Raw genomic sequence first — 22,964 nt, forward strand, 5'->3', positions numbered from 1 at the left:
GCATGCAGCCGTCATGATCCCGAAAGCCGCGTCACGCCCACGGTGGGGTCCGACCATGAGTCATTGCTACGGCATGCAAAGCTGCAGCGGCGGGCAGTGCAGTCCGATGCAAGCTGCTCTAGCTCCACTGGTCAAGATATGGGCCATTGCATGGCAAGTCGCGTCACTGACATATTTCCAGGTTGCCACTTTTATGTCCAGCTTTGTGTCCCAACATCACAGCCGGCCTGAGATATCTCTTGGTATGTATTCAATGTGCCTACAGCACGTTTCAGGGGCCAGAGCCCTTGAATCGAAGCCAGACACAACAAGATCCAGGAAAAAGAAGGGCATGAGAACTTTGGTTTTTCAGTGCAGATCCACCCCAACTGTCCTGCACCGCTTGCAGTGCATGCTTGGCACGACCCAACTGGCAACTTGTTGGAACACTATCCAAAAAATACTGTAACATCCCATGAACCCAAGACACTGCTGCTGTCAGACAACTGTACCCGCAATGCCCCTCAGCCAACAAAAGATAAGTTCACAGCCGTGCCCATTCTCAATTGCTTGTCTCGTTGCGCAGAACATCTACGACCGACTTGAATGCAAACCTGCGGCAGCCAAGCAGCACTGTCAGCTCCAAGCACCGTAACTCTAGAGCTTGTCCACTTGTGAACACAAGCACTTGCAACAGACCCCATGCTTTAGAGCTGCTGGGCACAGTTTGAACGAGCTGAACTTCTACAGATTTCAGGTCGTGCAAGTGCCATGCTTTGTATGCCCACTTTGTGATTTTATGTCAATTCAGTGGTGCACAGGGTTCATGTGGAAAGAGTGAGCTGAGTCTCACCACTCAGGAATGTCCTCTCCTGCCCGCAGCATTTTCCTGAACTTGGTGCCCGACAGCTTCAGTTGGTGGAGCCCCTCTGCATCCGCCACATCAGCAGTGACATAACCCTTCTCCTGTCATACCATACACCGGCATCGCTCAGCCCTCCTTCCTTGCTTTGCACCGAAATACAAATACCTTGGAAGGTAAGCCCAATCACCAAGCAATAAGCTTCACAAGGGGTGATACTGGCACATAGAGTTCACAGGCATTGATGTACATGCCATGTCTCCAAATTAACATGGCAGGGTGTTATACGATGTGATATTATACTGTTACAAATCATCACATATCGAGTCATTAGGAAATGACATTTTACGTGATTGGTGACTGCTGCATAAGTAGCTGCGCAGACCTCATTTGCTAGGCTAGATGACTCCACAGCCAACTGCATTGTGTCTTGCGCCCATCAAATTGCCTGTAACCTATTAGAGCAATCCAGAAATGTGGCCGTGAATGTAGCTGTGGTGTACCTCAGTGTAGGTGATGTTGAGGGAGGGAACGGTGTCCATGCCCAGCTCCTTGGCATTGGCCTTGGCTGTGTCCTGTGCGTCGTAGGGGCCGTAGAAGTCCTCGCCTGAAAGTGTGCTTTTGCAGCCCGCCATGTCACGCCCGATGATGAAGTGCGTGCACCCTGCCAAATTTGGCCACAAAGCCCCTCAATACCCCTGGCATTTCACACACTCCATTGTGGCAGAAGTCTGCCCAGCAGACTGCATCCAAATCGCACAAAAGGGGCACCCAGGAAATAAAGGTATGCAACGTCATTGCGTGAGCTTTTAGTTGCCACAGGTTTGGATGGAAGACAGGCGTCTAGGTGGGTTTTCTGGAGGTGGGAAGCCTTCACATCCAGGCCTCACTTAAAAGGGCTGATTCATAATGCTTTGATGCATATGGGTTCGGGGCATGGAAGCGGCATGCGGCGCACCGTAGTTCTTGCGGATGATCATGTGCTGGATGGCCTCGCGCGGGCCGGCCATGTGCATGGAGTAGGGCAGGTAGGCCCAGCGCAGGCGCGGGTTGTTCACCTCCTTCTTCAGCACCTCGTACGTGTGGTAGCGCACGATGCCTGGGATGTCATCGTCCTACATCCCCACATTCAGCTCACAGTCAGCGCCCAATCCTAGGTATTCAGAGCACATGCCATGTGCCAGCAACCAATGCTGCTGTCAGACCCACAGCAGATCACACTCTTGATCTGTCTCGTGGGGACAGGGAGTTGCCATTGATCAGCTGGCCTAGACCCACGGCAACGTGTTCTTGTTCTAAAAATTGCCGCGCAGAAGGGCAATCATTGCTCAGTCCCTCTGGCAGACGATGTGTGCGATTGGAGTGTGTTGGAGGGGGGGGAGGGGGTGGGAGGAATTCAAAGACCTGGGTGGGCCCGCAGGTGGGGCAGGTAGTTGGGTATGTAAGGGACTGTATTTCAGGGGGTGGGATCACCTGGGTGGGCCCGCAGGTGGGGTGGACGAGGCAGACGGAGTCGGGGCTGACGTTGGGGGCGTCGAGGGCGCGGATGAAGAGCTCGTAGTGCGCGCGGTGGATGGGGTTGCGGCACTGGAACGCCAGCACGTCGCGCCCCTCTGGCAGCGTCGCGCGAACCTCCGCCGGCGTCGCGCACGGGAACACGCGCTTCGGCAGCTCCAGCCCCTCCACCTTGCCGCCTGCGCCGCGGTAATTCATTACTCATGATTAATGATTCAGGTACTCACATGACTATCACCACAAGGCCCTCGCGGTGAGGGCCTCACCCTGCCGCTTGCGCCGCGGAGATTACTAATGTACATCACCACATTATTACTAGGTCCCAGTTGATCCTCCGGCGGTGAGGTTACAAGTAGAAGGTATGACCGGTTCATCCCTCCTAACTGTCAGGCGTCAAGTCAGTCCTAAGTTGGCTTAGATTGATGAAATATGACTGACAAACTGACTGACTGACAGACTCATCCCTCTTGCGACGTATGACGTTCGTGTCAAGCGCCACCCAGGTCCCTGGTCACGAGAAGCGGCTGCCACCTGGGCAGGCAACCAACAAAACTCTTGGAGAGGTCTGATCTGGGTCGAAGGGGGGATCATGTGCGCGCACCCATGTAGTATTTGCCGCGCTCCATGGAGATCATCTGCACGGCGGGGTGCTCGATGGAGGTGGTGCCATAGCAGTTCTTGGCCTCGAGCGGCTTGTTGGGCACCCACTTGCTCTCCACTGTGAACACGGCCAGCGACTGCCCCTGGTACTTGAGCAGCACTCTGTCGCCCGGCTGGTAGTCCTCCGAGTTTGTGTCCAGCACCACAGGAAGCCCAAAGAGCAGATCGTTCTGCACGACGTCCACAGATGGTATTCAGCATTGGAGCTACCACTAATATGGCAGGCTGTTCCTTCCTCACTGCTGGACAATGCATTGCAGTATTAGCTGCTGCAAATTCTCTGAGATCGAGGTCAAAGCCACTTTGCTGGTCACCTAGTAGCACGTTTTTACAGTACAAAATATGACCCATCAGCCCACACAGGTGGTTGGAAGCATCCAGCATGGCAGCAAATGTGAGAAGGGCAATGCTCACCGGCAGGCGCATGTTCTGGACGACTGACAGGTACTGCTGCTCGCTCATGAAGCCCTCCAGTGGTGAGAAGGCCCTGGCATACACACCCAGATTCCCCCACATGATCAGAGATCCCTAGGGACACATGATTCTGCTGCTCAGCAGAATGTGCATGTGCATGCCAGTCTCATGTTGCCGCACCATGACAGAGTGCTCTGCGACTTCAATCGGCTTCCGCACGCCAATGTCCTATTCATGCATGATGACCACAGCCTTGCAGCGTGTGCATGATTGTCAACTAGGTGGCGGTCCCAGAGAAGCTCTCACCCGACGCAGAGGAGCTCCACATCGCATGCATTCCTGTCGCTGAGCTCAAGCTCCTTGCTGCAGCTGGCCACTGCCTGCTCCTTGGCGCTGTCAGCAAGCATCAAATTTACGAGTTTGCCGCCGTGGGGCACCTGCAGCTTCTGCTCTGTGGTTGCCACCGCACTGCAAGTCGCACCCCAGGTGTCAGGTGCAAGCTTTCTCACACTTTTTAGGCAGATCCAGCCCTTACTTGCGCTTTTCGTAATGAATGGTAAGTAGGCAGTGGTTGAACCTTGACTGACGTAACAGTTGCAGTCGATTCCTAGCTGACTCTCGTAGTACATTCACCATTTTTACTAGCCAAAATTGTTGAATGCTGACGAGATAATCAATATTCAAACACCCTTTCCTGTGCGTCAGTGTTGAGTGTTGACATACTTTGCCGCTTTTAACCGAGATGTGTCAGATATGCTTTGGCGCAGGCGCCAGTCGTGTTTCACAGGGAGTACACACCTAATGACGGTGGAGAGCGCAGCCATCTTTTGAGTAGAACGATGACTCTGCAATTGCTGCTTCTGTAAGATGTGAATGTGAAGAGCCGCAGGCAATCTCAGCCTGTGCGCATATCGAGCTGCCTGCCTGCCCACTAGGGCGAGGTGTGGGAGGGAGCACGATAAGGCGATTGCTGAGGACGCCATCACCCTGTTGGATCAAGTAATTTTTTTAGAAATGCCGGGACATGGCGTTTGCGTTAGTGCGCATTGATGCCTTCGATCAGTGCATTTCAAGCCAGTCGTCTGTATTACGAGAGGATTACTGATCAGCAGTAATCGAAACTTTCAAGCCTCACTGAGGCAGACCCTGATGACAACTGATGGACTCTGTTCTGCAGCACTGATGATGGAGTATCAGCCCGCTCATTGGAATCACCAGCAAGTTTCAAGGCACCCCACTTCTCCATCGGGCACTGAGTCTTCCGACGTCATGGGGAGCAGCTCCAAGCTAGCTGCAGTGCTGCATGCGCTGCGCAAGACAACAGCCAGTGTCACTTGCATGCTAGCAATCACTCATGGGAACTGGTACTTTGCATCTGATCGTAGAGAGGCCACTTCATTGCAGCTCAGTGAAGGGCGGTCGATTGCAAAGTTGTCATCAGAGTTTGTTGCACCACCTTCACAAATGAGGCATCCTGACAGTGACAGAAGAAGGCACAGAAGATCATTAGAGGACTCTCCATCTATGACAGTGTACATTCAAATGTGCTTCACACCAATCACCCCTCTCCGCAGTGCTGTCATTCAAGTGCATGCAATTGCAACCGCTCGTGAACGAAGTGTAATGCCTAGCACTATGCATTGCACAACATTGGTCCAAGTACGACAATTGCTACCCTCCTAAAGAGAAGCAGCTGCCGTGCAAGACTGGACAACAATGGTGCCTCAGCTGCTAGCAGCACAGTACCATAAAGAATGTCACTGTAGCACCTGTGACTGGCCACAGGCTTGCCTAGAAACATGGGGAGACACTGCATCGACACAGCATGCTGGCAGGCTGCATCGATGGGCCTGCCTGGTCCCTAGTAAGACTCTTCCCTCTCCACTTCAGCCAGCTGCAGGTAGTACTGCAGCGCATTTGTCACCAGCGTGGCCATTGACGGGTTTAGAGGCTCCCCGTGGTAAGTCACATAGAACTCGTCCTTTGCCACTGGACCCTCTGTGTCAACCTGCATCAGTAGAAGAGCAACATAATAAGCTTGGTCCTGCTATATACAAGCTGGATATGTCTGTACCATCCAAAAATTGCTTATCGTAATCCATACGAGCAACAGACCTCTGTAAAAAAAAAGATTATTGGTACCATATACGTGCATCATATATGTGCATTGGCCCCGGCTGGCGGGGGGCGGTGGGTGGAAACCAGTGCGACCTCTGAGCACCGTGCTGAGCACCGAGCCCCGTCTTGCTTGGATCTGGCGAGTCCAACAAGGGGTAGGATTGCGGCAGCCCTTAATTGCAGCTTGTCTGCAGGACGCCCTTGCCTCTTGGCAGGAAAAGCGTGTAATAATAATAAGAATAATAATAATATGTGCATCTGTCCCCTATGATCACAGAAGGACACGACACTGACCCAGCATCCATAGCTTCCCTCAACCCCACAGAAGGACAGGACACTGACTCAGCATTCATGCAACCACAGATCCACCACAGATGACATCCATGCATGCATGCTAATGCAAATGCATCAATGGACAAATCCATGCATGCAGCACAGCTGGGGTGTCAAGAGCACCGGGCGGGGGCGTACCTCTGCAGAGATGACGTTGACGCTGATGTCCTTGAGGGTGTGCACAATGTCTGTGAGCAGGCCGGGGCGGTCGCGCGTGCGGATGGACACCTTGCTGTGCGTCCCCGACTCCTCCTCACTCACCTCCACGCTCGTCTTGATCTTGGGCCTGCCAGCAGATTGACACCCATCAATCACCGACGGTGCTGAATTTTTCAGTACGCCCAGATGTGCAGAGAGGTCCAGACACGTATAACGGCGCACCAAACATCGCGCACATGACTAAATGGCGAAGTCTGGTATGACGCACCATCTCTGCCCTATGACTGCCTGAATTTGTGATGAAACAGCTGCACCTTGTACCACAGAAGGTTAACCACAGGAAGAGGTGCAGGGGAGAAACTAGAAGCTACTCTATACACATTTTACAAGGAAATCTCACCCTGTCTGGTGATCAAATATTGTCTGTTGGACATAAAATCTGCTTGCATCACACGCAGTGCAGGCAGATGCATGGAGAATTGGTGCGCACGTGTCCCGGGTTCCCAAGGGATGCAGTGGGTCTGCCTCAGTGACAGGGCTGGCAGACGCGCCCCAGCCGATGGCAGCGCCCGACTCAGGATGGTACTTGAGCAGGTTGTTGAAGATGGTGAGTCTGATCTCCTCCAGCCGCGCGCTCTTCAGGATCTTCTCGCTCGTGAGCGCGTCCGTGATGTAGAACTTGTTCGCGCCCGCGCCGGCCTTGATCTTCGCCCGCCGGATGTTCAGCTTCAGGTTTTTGAGCGCCGCGATCTGCGGCCACAGAACAGTGAGTGCCCACAGCGCAGTGGCAGCTGAGTATGCACCAGGTGAGCTCCATCATCAAGTTTTCCATTGGAAGAAATTTCTCTCAGGGACATGCATGCACTAGAGATATCCACTGGTCCAAAGGCAACAAGACTTTGAAAGTTCTGGAAACAGCAGAATATCAGCATCGCCGGAGTGAAGAACGTGAGAAGGGCCTCACTGTGTCTAGGAGCTGCCCCAGGCGATCGCCAAACTCAATAGTAACAACGGTGGCGAAGGGGTCGTGCTGGTTGTCAATTTTCACAATGGGCATGGGCACTTCTTCAGTTGTTCCAACGGCCCCATTCTGAGCCGGGGGACTGGTGACTCCCTGCTGTGCCCTGTGAAATTACAAAATGGCAATGATTGCTCAGTAACCTCCTTCAGATTCTCATCACCAAAAACTGGGCTTTGCATGGGCCACAGGGTTCAATTTGGCTGAGAGACACTAAGAGACATAGAGGTATAATAAATTCAAGTTCGCAGCCCGAGGGTACTGTCACAACGAACATACTTCACAGAGGAACCTCATATTGCGAAGAAGGCAGAGGCCACCTAAACTAACAGGTCACAGCTAGTAGGGCAAAGAAAGGCACCTGCACTGCCCGCCTCGCAACCGGACTGATGGCGTCACGCCCTTTCTTAATCTAGCCTGCCTGCATGACACCAGACACACATATCAGTTGGGTGATGGCCTGACCCTCTCTCACTCTAAGGCCTCAACTTCAAGAGCTGAGGGCCTGTATGGCATGTCTTTGCGTATGCAATCAATTTGATGCATCACATCCTTAAATAGCACATGCAATCGAGATGTTGCAAACAACAGGAATTGGGACTGGTGGGCTATTGGACCTGCTGTGGATAGGCTGGAGTTGGGGCGATATTCCGGTGCGCACATCGGCAGCGTCCCGCGCAAGCAGGCTCGATTGCAATGCAAGAAGAGAAACCATTGGAACGACTCGCAGGGTGAGACACTGATGCTCCACGAGCTGCAATCCCTTCTTTCACGTTTTCATTCCTCGGTGTGGGTGCCCTGTGTATATATCCAGCCCCTTTCTGTATCCGGCAATCCCCTTGCGAATTTGCAAAATTGATTGAAGGCCCATGTTCACCATCCTGCAGAAAGTCAGTGAACAGATGCCCGTATATGCTTGGCTGTACCGCATTCTACAGCTGCATTGTGCAACAATAAGCGCAGGCTGAGGTTCACAGGCGGAGTTCACATCATCACGTCAATTTCTGGATGTGCAAGGAAGCAAACTCGTTGAGAGGGATTGCTAGAAATTTGATGTGTTTGTAAGCACGAACTCAAAAGCTGCTGTTTTTTGAAAGTCACGGGTTTAAAAGCATATCGCCTCAGTGATCTGCACCATCACAATAAAACACAGCTGTGGGGTAGTCCAAACCAAAGGGACTGGCACAAGTTTGTCAATGCACACTGGCAGTGCAGTCTTCAGAAGCAGATTAGATGGACCAATGACACATCAGAGAAGGCGTGGCGGAGCAGCTGCGCTTGTCCTCCTGATTGCAGCCCTGCTGGGCTGTGAACAGAGCGCCGCGAATGAGTCAACGCATAAGGTTCGTCGGAGAGGGCCAGGAAATGCCGTGATGATGTTAATCAACTGATAAGATGAGAGGGTCTGATCGCTGAGTGTGGTGGTGCAGTACAATGTTGGGGAGCAAGTGAGATTGTGGGTGAACAAAGTGGGCCCATACAACAACCCTCAAGAGACATACAACTACTACTACCTGCCCTTCTGCAAGCCCAAGCAGGCGGACAAGGCAGTGCACAAATGGGGAGGCCTGGGAGAGGTGTTGCAGGGCAACGAGCTGATCGATTCCCAGCTGGACATGAAATTCAGAAGTAAGCCCGATGATCCCTCAGCAGAGCTGTATTCATGAATGCCAACTCTCTCGATGCTGAACAATATTTATAACACTCGCCATCTTCAGGTGTCTGAATCGTTGGCTGTCTGGTGCAGCTGAGGTCCCCAAGAAGACAATATGCTCCCAGAGGTTGTCGGAACCAAATGCAGTGACCTTCAGGAAGGCCGTCCAGAAGCACTACTGGTATGAACTCCTTCCACTGTGCCCATGCAGTCAGGCAATCTACATTACCATCACCTAAATGCAGTCACATATCGCACCACTGGAGTTGCAAATGATCTCAATATTGACATTTGGGCGACGCAGGTATGAGCTCTTCATAGATGACCTGCCGGTGTGGGGCTTTGTGGGACCCCCACCTGAGGAGATTAAGGATGAGGAGCACATCTACATCTACACCCACAAGAGCTTTGACATCAATTACAATGACAACAGGGTGCGCTTGCCCCTCCACATGCACTTCTCATCCAGCCAGCACTTTTTAACCTCGCGGGCGCAACACCTCTGCATGAAAGGCGGGGTTCCGTGGTATGTGCCGAGCGACTACTCTAGCAACAGCCTTGGCAGCCCGTCTGTATGCAGAGTCTTGCTGGTCTGAACTTCCATCTATGCCTGCATGCTTGTATGAGTTGTCTGGAGGCAAGAAGTTCCTTCCTGGAAATCAGCACGCTTATGTGTTCTGCATCTGCTCTTTGTGCTGGGCCTGCTGTGAGCAAGCAGGACCGAGAGATTCAGTGCTGGGGCTGTCAAATTGGACACCGCTGATACACGGCGATACTGTGTGCGCAGATCATCCAGGTGAATCTGACGTCGGAGAACCCGCAGCCGATTGTGCCGGGGATGAATGTGGAGTTCACCTACAGCGTCCGCTGGGCGCCCAGTGCCATCCCCTTCCCCCGCCGCTTCGAGCGCTATCTCGACTACAACTTCTTCGAGCACCAGGCGCGGTCCTCCCCACGGCACACATATTTTCCTGGGAAAAATCAATATTTTGGGGGGTATGAAGCAAAGTCTCCACCCTTGATCCTGCCAGGCCGAGAGACGAGGGCGTCCTTCAAGCCCTCATCCCTCTCCGTGGCATGCATACTTGGTCGTCCATCCAGCTCAAGCAGCATGCGCCTCACAGCGGCACAATGCATAATCTCAGCACAATATCTGTTGCAGAGAACGGCCTGTGCTGTCCAGCAAAGTCACAGCGATCCATCTGCATTAGATGCTGCCCCTGGCGCTTGGCGGTGGTGTCAGCTTGCAGCCGCGCACTTGCCAAGCCAGCGGATCCGTATGAGAGCAAGCAAGGGGCGTGGCCCGGAGGGTGTGGGGTTTGCCTGAGTGGTGTGTGCTGGCGCGCAGATCCACTGGTTCTCCATCTTCAACAGCTTCATGATGGTCATCTTCCTGACGGGCCTGGTGTCCATGATCCTCATGCGCACGCTGCGCGCCGACTATGCGCGCTACACCGCCCGCGACGACGACGACCTGGAGGCCCTCGAGCGCGATGTCGGGGAGGAGTCCGGGTGCGCGTTCCCTCCCGCACCAAGAACTGTAGGACTCATAAATTATCCTGCAGGACACTCAATGGAGCATTGCAGTATATATCATTTTCCAAGTGGAATCCCAGCAATAGCTTTGCTCAGTGGCTATTGGGCTCTTTTTGGAGCTGGACGTCTCCGCATTGCAAGCTTGCAAGGAGGTGGGTTGTATTGGGTGCCACTCTGATGGATAGTTGGCATGGACAACTTTGTGCTGGGTCTGGCTCACTCTGCTTTCATTCAGCCGCGGTTTGAGCATGTGCACATGGCATTCTGCCTGATCACCTGCCCAAGGTAATATGGCCTCCCGATATCCTCGGGTGGACAGGGCTTCAGATGCTCCCCCAGCGTCCCATCACCAGCAGTGGGGGTTGCACGGGCATATTGCTGAGGGGTGTGTATATGGGTGGATCGCCCAGGTGGAAGCTGGTGCATGGGGACGTTTTCCGGCCGCCACGCTACCTGGAGCTGCTGGCTGCACTCGTGGGCACCGGCGTGCAGCTGGCGCTGCTGGTGCTATCAGTCATCCTCATCACCATCGCCGGTGCGCCATACCTCTTACCACATGCATGTGCACGATTTGGTGTGTAGCCCGTACCTGGGAAATGCAGGAGTGGTGCCCTTTGAGTATAAGGTGAATTCACGATGCTTTGTTTGAATAGATTTGATTCACCGCATGTGCTGCTCTGATTATCAGGGAATGTTGGGGGAGTTTAACTGTATAGCTGTCCTGCTGTTGGATGCTACTGCCGTGCAACTTGTCATGTATCTGGACCTTTGCAGGATGTAGTCGAGCACCAGTGTTGGGGTGCAGGCACGCTCTTCACGGAGAGAGGGACGATTGTGACCGTGTTCATCGTCTGCTACGCGCTCACCTCCTTTGTTGCCGGCTACGTCAGGTGGGAAGCTGTGGCGCCTCCTTAGAGAGCTTGTTTACACCACTGCTGTCACACCGTGCATTGCTGCAGCCATGTGACCCATGCGAAAACATATCACACAAGCATCCCGGCCAACCCTTGCAACAAGCTAGTATTAGACCTGGCAGCTTCCTTATATCAACCCATTAGCCTCTCTTTGGCTGTCATCAAGACAGGGATCATTTGCCTGCCATCCACCATGCTGGAAGCTCTTCAGCCTCACTCAACAGAGGGCACGGGCTCGATTTTCAAGCCAAGGGGCCCTGGTGTGTACTGAGGAAATGCGCATCCCCTGTGCGCTGCAGCGGCGGCTTCTAGAAAGGGTTGCTCTGCAGCAACGCTGACGGCCATGCAATCTGCCCGGGATACAGGAGTCCCGGGCCCCGGTCGAGCACTACGCCTGTTGCATGTTCTGACGCCTTGTTTCATCTGCTGCTGCAGCGGGGGCTTCTATGCCCGCAACGCGGGCAAGACATGGATCCCGACCATGCTGCTGACGGCAAACCTGTTCCCGCTGCTGTGCTTCAGCATCGCGTCCGTGCTGAACACCATCGCCATCGCGTACCACTCCCTGGCCGCCGTCCCCTTCGGCTCCATCGTCGTCGTGCTGCTCATCTGGATGTTCCTCTCCTTCCCGCTCTGCCTCTTCGGCACGGTGCGCTCTCCACTTCCCCTCAGAGTGTGCTGCTCGGATGTTTGCCTCTCTAGCTCCACACCCTGTGTGTCTTATGCACACAAAGATTCACAGGACAGGCGGCTTCTAGCTCTGCCTGTTAGGCATGGTGTTGCCCCCGGGCATGCAAATTTCCTGCAGGAATCTCCTGCCATTTTCTTGCTGCTGCCTCATTTCTCTGCCTTACGCCGCTGTGATGCCCTGGGCACTATTACAGCAATGTGATTCAAGCTCCCCTCAGTACGTCAGATATTATCTACAGTATTGTTTGAGTATTTTGGTGAGGATGACCGTTCTCCCGCACGCAGGTGGTGGGCCGCAACTGGAATGGGCTGCCAGACAACCCGTGTCGCGTGAAGCGCATTCCGTCGCCCATCCCGGCGCGGCAGTGGTACCTGCGGCCGACAGTCATCGCGCTCATGGGCGGCCTCCTGCCCTTCGGCTCCATCTTCATCGAGATGTACTTCATCTTCACCTCTTTCTGGAACTACAAGGTATGCGCACCCTGCTCACTCTTGCTGTGGGGTCCTGCGCATCGCCCGTTGTCTCATTTTCTTGTTGACCCGCCATACCTGTGGAAGCTCTGATATGTGCCGCCTGCATTTCGAGAAGGTCTCCTTTGGGGCCTTGCATGGACTGAAGAGACAATCTCCGCGAGGCTGCCGGCACCCTGGGGTGTCACTTGCAGCCATTTTGCCTACAGAAAGTTGCCAATGCTCCCGGAGAGACCACGTACAGGCACAGGAAGCATGATGGAGCATGAACGTCTGCTATCTTCAGGGGTGTTGACAAAGCAGCTGCTGCGCAGGTGTACTACGTGTACGGCTTCATGCTGCTGGTGTTCCTGATCCTGGCGATCATGACCGTGTGCGTGACCATCGTGGGCACCTACTTCCTACTCAACGCCGAAAACTACCATTGGCAGTGGACCTCCTTCTGCGCAGCCGCCTCCACCGCCCTGTGCGCGCTCCTACTCCCCTCTTCGTAGCTTTACCATTGCCCCATGCCTGTCAACAAAAACTATCAGTGTTCTTGAATGCAGCGCTTCACTAACCTTGGCATTCATTGGAGTAGCAGCTAGCGGCAACAAGACGCTTCTGAAGAACGCCATGACCGTCGCCCAAACATTCCAAAAAGCATTGGTGTCCACTAGCCTGTTCCCGCTGAGCGCTAGTCCTTCCATGCTGTATGTGATCTTAAACAATGCTTGCTGCTTGAGGCCTTAGCTCAGCCAGGCAGGCAAGGGCTGCACGGTCACTGTGTGCTGAGAGTTGTGGGGTTGTTGCGCAGGTACGTGTTCCTGTACGCGGTGCACTACTTCTTCGTGAAGACCAAGATGACGGGCTTCTTTCAGACCTGCTTCTACTTCGGGTACACGCTCATGTTCTGCCTGGGCCTGTCCATCATGACCGGCGCGCTCGGCTACCTCGGCAGCGCCATCTTTGTGCGCCGCATCTACCGCAACATCAAGTGCGACTGAGCCGCGCCGGCCGCCGCCGCCAGCCCGTCGGTCGCGACGCGCATCCCCGGGGGTGCCGCGCCGAAGGGAAATTCCACCGCGCGTTTTCCAGGCATTTTTCTTGATCTTCTGGAGCCCCGAGCTTTTTGAAAGGAGCAAAAGGTTCGCTTGGCCCTGTCGATGTTGACAGCTGCCCAAGGGATGTCGCCCAGAGGGAGCGCCGTTGTGCGGCTGTTTGTGTTGGATTGAGGGGAACAGAAATGCAGACACATCACAGCAGAGCAAGAAAATGAAAGTGGCATAGCGATTGCCGAGTGTTGAGCTGCAGCAGAATTGGCAAGGTGGTGGGAGCATGCGGGTGTTGGGAGGATGTGTACATGTGGTGAGAGGTGCATGTGGCTTGTGCTGAGGCTGAGGAGGACATGCGCTGAGAAGCAGAATAGCACATTTCTTGTGCATTGCACAGCGGTTAAGAGTATATCGAATGGAAGAGGTTTTAGAACTTGTGAAACGTGATAATAATTTGTGTCTCAGTCAAAGAAATGGGCAGCAAGCAACAGGACGGGACACAAGCAATTCTTACATGCAAGCACACTCTGCATCTGCAACATACATGACACCGAGTCTTGCGAGTACTTCCTCCACAATACTGCCGACCCACATACATACATCCAAACACCGGACACCCAACGACCACGGGGAAGACACATCACTGGAAGCAGGACAGTCTGTTGCTCACGTATGCATTCCGCACCACAGTCACCACAGCATTCCAGGAACAGATCGAATGCACTGAACGATTCAATTGACCTGACACCCACAGGGTATGCCACAGAACCATTCTGATCAACAGCTGCACAGGCCTGGCACGTGCCTTGGGGGCTTGCTAATGCGAGGCCATGATAGCCAAATCTGCATAATATCAGCCCGTTTCACATTTAAGCTGGTCAGGCAACTTGAGGACGCTTGCGCCAATCTGGTTGATCAGCCACTGCCGGCAAACAGTCTGTCTTGAACAAATCGGACAGGGGGAATCATCAATATGCGCCATCATCAATAGGACATTAGAAAGAAGAAAGGGTATAGAAGGCCTCAGACACGACCCATCGTCATTAAGTGCTTTGAAAATTGAAACAGGAAGTACAATGCTTGCCACATCACTCGGACGCACAAACATCCGAAGGGCTGTTCCTATGTGGCTGCACAAGCAGCCTCTTTGGAGCAAACCCAGTACAGAAGGGATTACCCAATCAATTCATACGCAAGTCATCAGTCATAAAAGTGGCGGCAACCAGACAATTATCGCCACACCCGCAGCGCATGCGCGCTTGGAGTTGGCTGGAGCCGTAAATTGCGCACCAAGGCGCCCTAAAAAAAGGCATTGCAAGCACACCAATGCCTGATGCACAGCGGGAACAGCCTGGTGCACTTGGTCTCAAACGGGAATGAGAGGGTACACAGCCACCCTCTGCCGGCAGGAAATAAGTAAAAGACATATCAATGGGTGGACGGAACGTCCTTGGCGCCACTTCTTTCGGTCAAAAGTGCTGCTGAGGAGCAAAGTGCTTGATGCACAAGTACACAGGAAGGTGACAGAGAGCGGCAATTGAAGGCCACGGTAGTTTCCGCTGCATGGGCTGCTGATTCACGTCACCCCGTGCGCAGTATAAAAAACCCACTTAAGGCCCCTCGGCCCTGCAGCAATTTCATCGCGCTTGGTGGTGTGGCCACGAAAGGAATACATCAGAAAGCTTGCGGCCTGACAGCCGCCCCAGAAAGAGCCACAGAAATGATTAGAACATCGTCAGCGTTGTGATCGGGTGCTGCTGTGCCGCCACCTTGCTTCTGGGCGGCAGTGACGAGGGACGGAGAAACCTCTCCTCCCCGGGAGCCTTGTCCTCAAAGAGCCCCCAGACTTGAGATGGCTTTAGCAGCACCACTGCCAGATCATCAAGCAAATGCAGCACTCCGTCTGAGATGCATCTCCGCGATGAGCCGCGCCGCACATTGCGCGGCGACAGGAGGCCCGACGCTGCACCCTCGGCACACAAACACATGCTGCGCATGCCAAGGGAGCTGCCCGCTTGCACCCTCAAAACAATTCTTGAGTGAGGCTGCCGCTGCGACGAGCGGCATCATTTATTCTTGAGCGGGCAGAGATGAGCTGACTGAGTGGGCGCTCCCGCAGCTGCCGCGCAGCCGCCGATTATTGGGTGCCCATGGCGTGTATCTGCTCCACGACTTCCGACATGGCCGGCCGGTCCTCGGGGTCATATGCCATGCATGCGCACGCCAGATCCCTGCACAGCAAATCAGTCCAGTCACCTCCCTGACAATATGTCACACGATCATAAGATCAAACTTTACGCATTGCGCTCTCCCGACGCCAACGGCATCGGCTTTGCCGATCCCACATTGCGCATGTCCTCCTGACACAAGTGCCGCCATGCTGACTTAAGGCAGGTCACTGCGCTCGTTGTCACTCTCGAAGAGACACTTCAAAAGTACCTCTTGTGGACACCAAGCTTCCCCTGCGTGCCCTCTGATCAATGCAGGTATGACACAGCTGCAGACCCTGTTGAGCGCACCTGTAGGGGCCGAGCACGTGGGACGGCCAGACGAGCTTTCGGTTGGTGAGCACTGCTCGCACGACCTGCGCGTGGCTCATGTTAGCCCAGGCAATGTTGCTGGTGTACATCTCCCACAGCAGAATCCCAAACGCATAGCAGTCCGCCGCCTGCAACGCAACCGCAACAAATACTCCTCAGCTCATTACTCGCATGCACCATGCAGTGTTCCTTGCAAGGTAAGGACAAGCAGCGCAACTGCCGGCCATGACCGCAACCTACCATGGGCGAGGAGCGATTCATTAGCGTATGCATGCCCATCAGAGGGGCCATGTCAATGGATAACAGTAGGGCACAGGGAGGTATGACGGCCACCGGAGCTTTCAAAGCTTGGTGTGCAGCACAGCTGAGAAAAAGGTGGTGGGGTGTTGGGGGCCCCCTACCTTGGTGATGGTCTTGTCCTTGAGGAGCTCGGGGGGTAGGTGGGAGATGGACGCGTAGGAGTCCATGGAAAGCCGCGCCAGGATGGTCTCGCGCGCCAGTGCAAAATTGCCCACCTTGCAGTTGAAAGCGCCGCCCCATCTGCCGCCGCCCTCCTGCTGCTGCTGCTGTGATCCCTCACCGCTGGCCTGGCCTTCAACAGATGTCAGCCAGACGCTCTCTGCGCAGACATAATAGCCCCATCAGTCTCACTAACGGTATTGTATGATTGTTTCTTTGTCTGCTGCACATATCATAGCCCCATCAGTCACTACCCACCACTTCCTGCAGCATGTCGGCTGCAGATACAATGTGGGCTGTGGCAGGAGTTACCCAGTACTCTGTCGGACAATATCATGAGGGTGCCATAGAGCATAGTGCAGCGGCGCTTCAAAGCGTGCAGCCTGGTGGTGGTGAGTTTGAAGGCGGTGGGGCATGCATGCACTGACAAGAATTAGCAATGAGATGACAGGGCATCTTGAGGTCGTTCATACCAGCGCAAACAGCCAGCAAATTTTGGGCTAGTGATTAGGAAGACATTTCCCGTGGGGCAAGGGTTCCCAAAGCCTTCTGCGCGCCGATCCGACTTTCACGGAGGGCGACAAGCTAAAAAAATGACCAGAAGTAAGCCAGGAAGAAGATCGTCAGTGATGGTGCACCTGCGTTGAGGTTGCCATGAATGAGATCGCGGCCGTGCAGGTAGGCCATCCCAGTGGCGATCTGCAGTGCCGCCGTCTTGATGGCTGCAACGTTCGGATCTGCGCCGGCCACGCCGCCCCTCAGAAACCATCCCTGCTGCACTGCGTCCTGCGCGCACGCACACATAGGCCCATGGTCAAGATTTGCCACACCGCAACGCTGGCATCGCTGTGATCACGCTCGGGGACTCAACATTCTTGACACTTGCATTTCTTATGCAGAGCTGGTGTTTGGTCTGACTCAGCCCGGTGAAAGGACAGTTGGCAGGCCACATTCTCGCAGTGGTGGACCAGCCCGAGGCATGAGGACTTCCAGTCAGCCCATTCTAGCCAATCATCATAGAGCCCCTGAGGACAGGCTCACTGTAGACTTCAACACTGCAGCAGTGCATGTGCGTGAGTCTGCTGAGAATCGCAGCCGCACCACGAGCGTGCCCCGGTCGCAGTACTCGAGCAGCATCCAGCAGGCGTTGTCGTAGCGCGCCCCCTGCTGACTAAGCGCCGAGTCCCACGGCTTCACGCCGGCGCCGGCGTCGGTGACGCAGTGCGCCAGCACGCGCACGATGCAGGGGTGACGTAACCGCGTAGTCACCGCCCCCGTCAGCGCCAGGGTGTCCTCTTCGCAGCCGCCGTCCTTCGCCTTGTCGATGATCTGCGCACATGCATGCATGCTCAGCTCTACCAACACGCCTCCTTCTGCTGCGCATTTGTCACATGTCGTGCTGCTCACTTCCCACTGGCTTTCTGCACATGTGAATATTCCTCTGAACCTCTCTAATATGCCGGAGCCCCAAGGAGGCTGACGAGTCTCCTCGCGATTTCTCAATTCTTCCAGATTGCTTCTCTGCCCGCCATTGACGACCCATTGACACAGGAGGTCTTGCAGGTGGGCAGTAGTGCGATGGGTTCGGCAGTGTCGCTGACCTTGAGCACGACGTCTCTGCCGTGGTGGGTGCCCCGGTAGAAGCGGATGCGGTCCTCCTTGCAGATCAGCGGCCCCAGCTCCAGGCTGCGCAGAAGCAGCCACACATACTCACACCACGTCTCGTGATCGATATAAAATCTGTGTGCACGACTTGCACCGTAGACACTTTGCCAGCAGCACAGCCAGTTCTGGGTCAGCTCTGCCAACAGACTGCAGGCCCCAGCTTGTTGAACACCGCACTGCCCTCTCTGGGAGCAACCATCATCGTGTGCATCACACTGGCACATCAAAAGGGATATGGTGAGCAGCAACCATCGTTGCCGCTCCTGCGCGCTTCTTCAGCCAGAGGAGACAAGAGTGCCTCTGCACACAAGATTGCAATTCAAGGCAGCGTTGAGGAGGCAGGATGACACGGTGCAGCAGAGAGATGCGGGGGCCGCACTCTTGGAAGGGGAGGTGCTTGGGGGCGCAGGTGGGGATGTCCTGCGAGGGCGCGGCCACCTCGTGCGTATCCTCGTAGCTGGCCTCCACCTGCACGAAGAACATGGACAGCGCAGCCAGCGCCGTCGAGCCCGGCAGCGTGCCCGGCAGCGTGCAGGGGATGCCCACGGGCGCGCAGTTCTCCCGCGACAGCGTGTCCTTCGAGGCCGGCCTGAGCGCAAAAGGAATTCTTAGACCTGGGTTTTCCTGGGCTTGCAACCTTAATCTGCAAAGAAAATGGTCCCTCTAAATGTAAAGTGGCCGGCCTGCGAGCAAAAGGATGTGTTGTGTCCCTCTGTAGCAACACCGTCATGCTGTGTGGGAAGGCACACAGGCACCCTGGCTATGCTCAGAGCCACGGCGGGCCCCCGCTTTAGAAAATTCGTGGATTTATACTGCAAGCAGGCCGGCATGCGCAGGGCAGGGAACGCCCCATCAGCCAGGGCGATGCCATGATGCCACCTAGAGGTCAGCTGATGTCTAGAGCAATCCACATGTTGGGCTGTGTCAGGGTGTGAGCTGCCGCTCTTGCCTGTCCCCTCCTTTGGTCCAATAAACATGCATGATGAGCCTGCTGAGGCAATCGGAATGGCAGCATCTTGACCCAGCGCTTAACACTTGGAAAACAACAGCAGGCAGGTGCTCCCCCGACGGGTCAGGTCCTGATCCAGAGCACCGGTCGGCGGCGTTAGGGAATGCAAAGTCCGGTGGGTGAGCCTTGTTCACATGCCAGGATTTGTCACCTGAAGGACAGGTCCCAGAGTCCCAGGGAGGGCTCGCCGTCCTCGCCCCTCTTCTTCAGCCGCACGCCTGCCATTGTGAACGGCTTGCACAACTCTGCTGCCTTTCTGAACTCCTCCAAAGCGCCCTGTTGTGCGCCAGCGCTCACAGAGTGAGTCTCCTCCCAATTGCTGTCTGCACCAGCTTACTGTGCTGGTCCTCAATGGCTGTTTGCATTTTTGTTATGCATGCATGCTCATCAATGGCCACTCAATCACAGTGTTGTCAGCCCTCAACATCTTGCATGTAATTATTTCGAATGCATCATCCACACATCTGCCCACTGGCCAGAGCAACAAAGCTGCCAAGGGAGAGGGGAGGGAGGCAATTGATACACCAGGCCACGCACCTCCATGCCGCTGTCAAACTCAAACATGTCCCAGAAGGGCATGTTGTCATGCGTGCCCTCTGGCAGACCTGCACAGCATCACAAGATTGTTCAGAAAGGATGCAGACCCTTGGACATCCCAGATCCCCCTCTCTGTAAAGCTTGCACACCAGGAAACAAATGGTTGATTGCTGAGAGTGCACTGTCCACTTGGCGGTTGTGGGCAGGGCGGATGCCACGCCACAGTCCAAATGCATCTTCAGGCCAACATGTATCTTGAGTGTTTCTTGGGGTGGTCGTCAGGAGGAGCCAGCGAAACCCAGACGGGCAGGCATTGAACGCGTTAGAAAGGAAGGGCACAACAACTCCCCGGTTTCCCTGAAGGATACGGCCAAGGATGGAAATTTCCTACTATCATAGTAGGCGCTTCCCACTCTTAGTTGTAAGAAACAAAGAAGGGCGCCCACCGGTCTCCTGGGCGGCTGCGGGGCTGACGTGGATGATCTGCCAGTCTGCGCGCGAGGCCTCGACGAAGAGGAAGCCCTGGTCGTAGCAGTCCAGTGAGCGCAGAACGTGGTCCAGGCAGGCGCGCTCCAGCTGCATGGCCCACTTCTTCTCCAGCTCGCGGATGGCCAGCTCAGCGATGTTGCTCAGGATCTGCGCCGATGTGGCGTCCACCTTGCGCGGCTTTGGGTCCATCACGCAGCTGCGCTTACACAGTCCATCAATCCCGACAGAAGTTCAAATTTTTGAAAATTGAAAATTAACATTCAAGTCTTAAAATTTTGGTTTCAAGAATTTCAAGTTGTGAATTTAGTTTCAACAACCCCTATAAATGATTGATTCCAAAGCCGGCTTCGATGCACAAGCGCGCTGCGGGACCCACGGCAATGCATGTGCGAAACAACCTGAAGCACAACGCTGCTGAGTGAGACCGGCTGCTTTTTCGGCCATGCAATTGGTTGGAGGAGACCTCCCTGGCAGCATGCATGCTTTGATGTTGCAGGGCATCTAAAGGTACTGCCACAAGGTGCACTCCATGGGAGTTGAGAGCAGAGCTGTATATCATGACAAAATACGGTACTTGGTTGTCTCCGTGCGCACAGGAATGAGACTCACAATGTGCCAATCCTGTGGCCGTTGCTGGCCACGAGTGGAGCCCCCATGTAGAAGCGGAGCTTCAAGCCCTCTGTCACCACTTTGCTGCGCTGAAACCTGCGCTCAGCAAAAACAACTTGAGTTTTCAGCCTCCCTGACACTTGCCACAAGAAGTCCCCTGCATCTGGTAGGTCAGGCAGCACACTGTCTCGAGTGACATCCAGTACCAGAGCATGACATGTGCAGAACGTTCTAAGTTTGCGTGTCCCTCAAACGGCCGCTCAGAAGCCTTAAGAGGTGGATTAAGTGGCACCGCTCCTCATTCACACTCCTCGCGGCTCATGCCATGTCGGTGCTCTTTCCCAGGTAAGTGCTCATTCCCAAGAAAGAAAGATTGCCACAGCAAATGTGAGGATGCCTGATGCCCTGGTGAAGCTCGGTGGGCTTTCTGTCCAAAGCAAGTGTGCCCCATAGCAAGGACTGTGAAATTCATTCTTTGCCGGAACTGGCTGTCACGATTGTCAGGTTTCTGGAGCCTGAGAGCTGGCAATCACAGGTGTCATCGGGGCAGGAAGCACCTGGCGTCGTTGTGGGAGTCTTCGACTGTGAGCACGGTGGGGTGCGAGCCCGCGGTGGACCAGCAGCAGAAGCCGGACGACCAATTGTCCTCGCCAAGGCGGCCGCGCGGCAGCCGCCCCCGGCCCTCTACCACAAACATGCTGCGATTCTCCAAGATTGTCACCCCGGCCGACTCCGTGCCAAATATCTTGCAGGCCAGGTCCAGCAGCGGGCCTGCACCAGCAGAATTAGGAGTAATGAGGAGTTGGATTCTCAATTATCCCCAGCCGAGTCTTGAGTCACATGCTGCACTTGAGCGCTTGTCACCTCATGGACATGCATATAACAAGATGACATGCACATGCACATGCATGCCAGCATGGCAGGATGCAGCAGCACAACGATTTTAAACGGCCTGTGTCCTTGCATGCTGCTGCCGATGCTGTGCAGGCTTTCGATCAAGTGAGGCTGTCGCAGAAAATGCATCTGAGTTCCTGCAATAGCTGATGCACTGCAGTCAGGCTTGGTGCCCTAAGGAACTCTGCTGCTTGCTTTGAGAAGCTGCTGAGGCGAGGGATGCCCACCAAGCTTGGGGTACGGCGGATCTGTATAGGCTCCAGGCACAATGGCTCGCACGGTGGTGAGGCGCTCTTCCTGGCAGGGGGGGATGGGGGGCCCCTGCTCGTGCCATTGATAGGGATGATCCCACTCCACCACCCCGTTCTCTAGCTCCCTTGGCGAGGTTGCCAGCTCCACTACCACATCAGCTATCTTGACCACTGGTGTGGGCCCACCCCAGTCGATGGACCTGGCAGTAGTCCGCTCTGCAAAGTGACTGACCCTGCCCGTCGATGATCGATCGGCACCCTGTGAATAGAAGTAATTCTGAATGACACTTTCGCTCTCACCTATGGCCCATGCGTTTAAGACAGGACAGTGTGAGGAAGTAAAAGCGTGTTAAAGGCTGTGATCCACGTTTCTAACGACTGCCAAAATTCCCAACAAAGTACGCGCTCTAAACGTAATGCATTGGCAGCCCTTTACGTGACAATTTGCACTGCTGCCTATCCTCATCAAACAAGGTCCCTTTACTAGGCCCCAGTGCATGTGACACTCACGATTGTGTGTTGAGTGCTGCAGCTTCGCACAGACACGCCATCTGCATCTTCTTTCTCGACGGGAGGCCTCTGGCAGGCAAGAACCCCTCCCATGTAAATCTGCCTCCAAGTCGCGCCCAGCACCCGCTCTAGGCGAACCTCAAGCGCGTCGGCCCCAGGATGGGTGGGCTACACCGGATATCAAGCATCCTTGCTCAACCACACGCGCACTTGGAGACGCCACTTACGGAAGACCTATGTTTCGGACCTTCGTACAACAGCACCAACAATTTCGAAGGACAAACCACAGCCCTGATCGTGCGAAGTTCTTAAATTCCAAGCGAAGGGCTTCTTTTTCGGACCCTTCGCTCGAGGGAATTGAGGAAATTTTCGCTTTCGGTTTCAAAACCCCGCCAGAATTGTGCTCAACATTCAGGCACAAGCTGCGCGCAGTATTGCCTCCAGCTAATTAAAATAGCGTGCTGAAGTCCCAACTTACTGATTGTTGACAGGCTTTGGCTTTATTGGTCCACCATCGACTTTTGGATCATACCCACTTGCTGATCTAAGAAATCAACGAGCCGAGGATAAAAGAATATATTTCCCATCTGATTTCTTAGCATTTGACATTCCCAAGCCTATCCGTGGCATCGAATCAGCGATGT

At 54.6% G+C, this 22,964-nt stretch overlaps 5 protein-coding genes across 5 annotated transcripts; 2 read left to right on the plus strand and 3 right to left on the minus strand.

Moving 5' to 3' along the window:
* Positions 1 to 164: 164 nt before the first annotated feature.
* Positions 165 to 4,254, minus strand: COCSUDRAFT_66886 (ATP sulfurylase; the record flags this gene model as incomplete). The annotated part of the gene is made up of 9 exons (XM_005645924.1): positions 165 to 593; positions 833 to 945; positions 1,345 to 1,505; positions 1,800 to 1,956; positions 2,315 to 2,535; positions 2,958 to 3,186; positions 3,431 to 3,503; positions 3,737 to 3,898; positions 4,229 to 4,254. The coding sequence occupies 9 exons, from the start codon at positions 4,252 to 4,254 to the stop codon at positions 542 to 544; spliced, it is 1,194 nt and encodes a 397-aa protein (XP_005645981.1). The 3' UTR covers positions 165 to 541.
* A 607-nt stretch (positions 4,255 to 4,861) lies between these two features.
* COCSUDRAFT_53990 (hypothetical protein) lies at positions 4,862 to 7,823 on the minus strand. Its single transcript, XM_005645925.1, has 6 exons — positions 7,676 to 7,823; positions 7,420 to 7,479; positions 7,005 to 7,164; positions 6,531 to 6,790; positions 6,020 to 6,167; positions 4,862 to 5,438 (listed from the first exon to the last, which is right to left on the minus strand). Exons 1-6 carry the CDS (start codon positions 7,771 to 7,773, stop codon positions 5,292 to 5,294), a joined length of 873 nt encoding a protein of 290 aa, XP_005645982.1. The 5' UTR covers positions 7,774 to 7,823; the 3' UTR covers positions 4,862 to 5,291.
* Positions 7,824 to 7,954: 131 nt separating this feature from the next.
* On the plus strand, positions 7,955 to 13,824 carry COCSUDRAFT_53991 (hypothetical protein). The gene is made up of 12 exons (XM_005645926.1): positions 7,955 to 8,401; positions 8,489 to 8,687; positions 8,806 to 8,893; positions 9,017 to 9,146; positions 9,500 to 9,652; positions 10,061 to 10,224; positions 10,659 to 10,783; positions 11,054 to 11,138; positions 11,598 to 11,811; positions 12,138 to 12,323; positions 12,638 to 12,789; positions 13,120 to 13,824. The coding sequence occupies exons 1-12, from the start codon at positions 8,255 to 8,257 to the stop codon at positions 13,307 to 13,309; spliced, it is 1,833 nt and encodes a 610-aa protein (XP_005645983.1). The 5' UTR covers positions 7,955 to 8,254; the 3' UTR covers positions 13,310 to 13,824.
* Positions 13,825 to 13,852: 28 nt separating this feature from the next.
* Positions 13,853 to 14,616, plus strand: COCSUDRAFT_33667 (hypothetical protein). The gene has a single exon (XM_005645927.1). The coding sequence runs from the start codon at positions 13,902 to 13,904 to the stop codon at positions 14,082 to 14,084; it is 183 nt and encodes a 60-aa protein (XP_005645984.1). The 5' UTR covers positions 13,853 to 13,901; the 3' UTR covers positions 14,085 to 14,616.
* A 465-nt stretch (positions 14,617 to 15,081) lies between these two features.
* Positions 15,082 to 22,583, minus strand: COCSUDRAFT_66889 (kinase-like protein; the record flags this gene model as incomplete). Its single annotated transcript, XM_005645928.1, has 15 exons — positions 22,321 to 22,583; positions 21,787 to 22,069; positions 21,223 to 21,436; positions 20,666 to 20,761; positions 20,014 to 20,252; positions 19,568 to 19,635; positions 19,182 to 19,306; positions 18,401 to 18,610; positions 17,958 to 18,042; positions 17,458 to 17,685; positions 16,995 to 17,142; positions 16,299 to 16,516; positions 15,877 to 16,025; positions 15,528 to 15,588; positions 15,082 to 15,327 (listed from the first exon to the last, which is right to left on the minus strand). Exons 1-15 carry the CDS (start codon positions 22,411 to 22,413, stop codon positions 15,082 to 15,084), a joined length of 2,463 nt encoding a protein of 820 aa, XP_005645985.1. The 5' UTR covers positions 22,414 to 22,583.
* Between the last annotated feature and the right edge of the window lie 381 nt (positions 22,584 to 22,964).

The sequence above is a fragment of the Coccomyxa subellipsoidea genome (genome assembly GCF_000258705.1).
Source record: "Coccomyxa subellipsoidea C-169, whole genome shotgun sequence".
NCBI lineage: Eukaryota > Viridiplantae > Chlorophyta > Trebouxiophyceae > Coccomyxaceae > Coccomyxa > Coccomyxa subellipsoidea.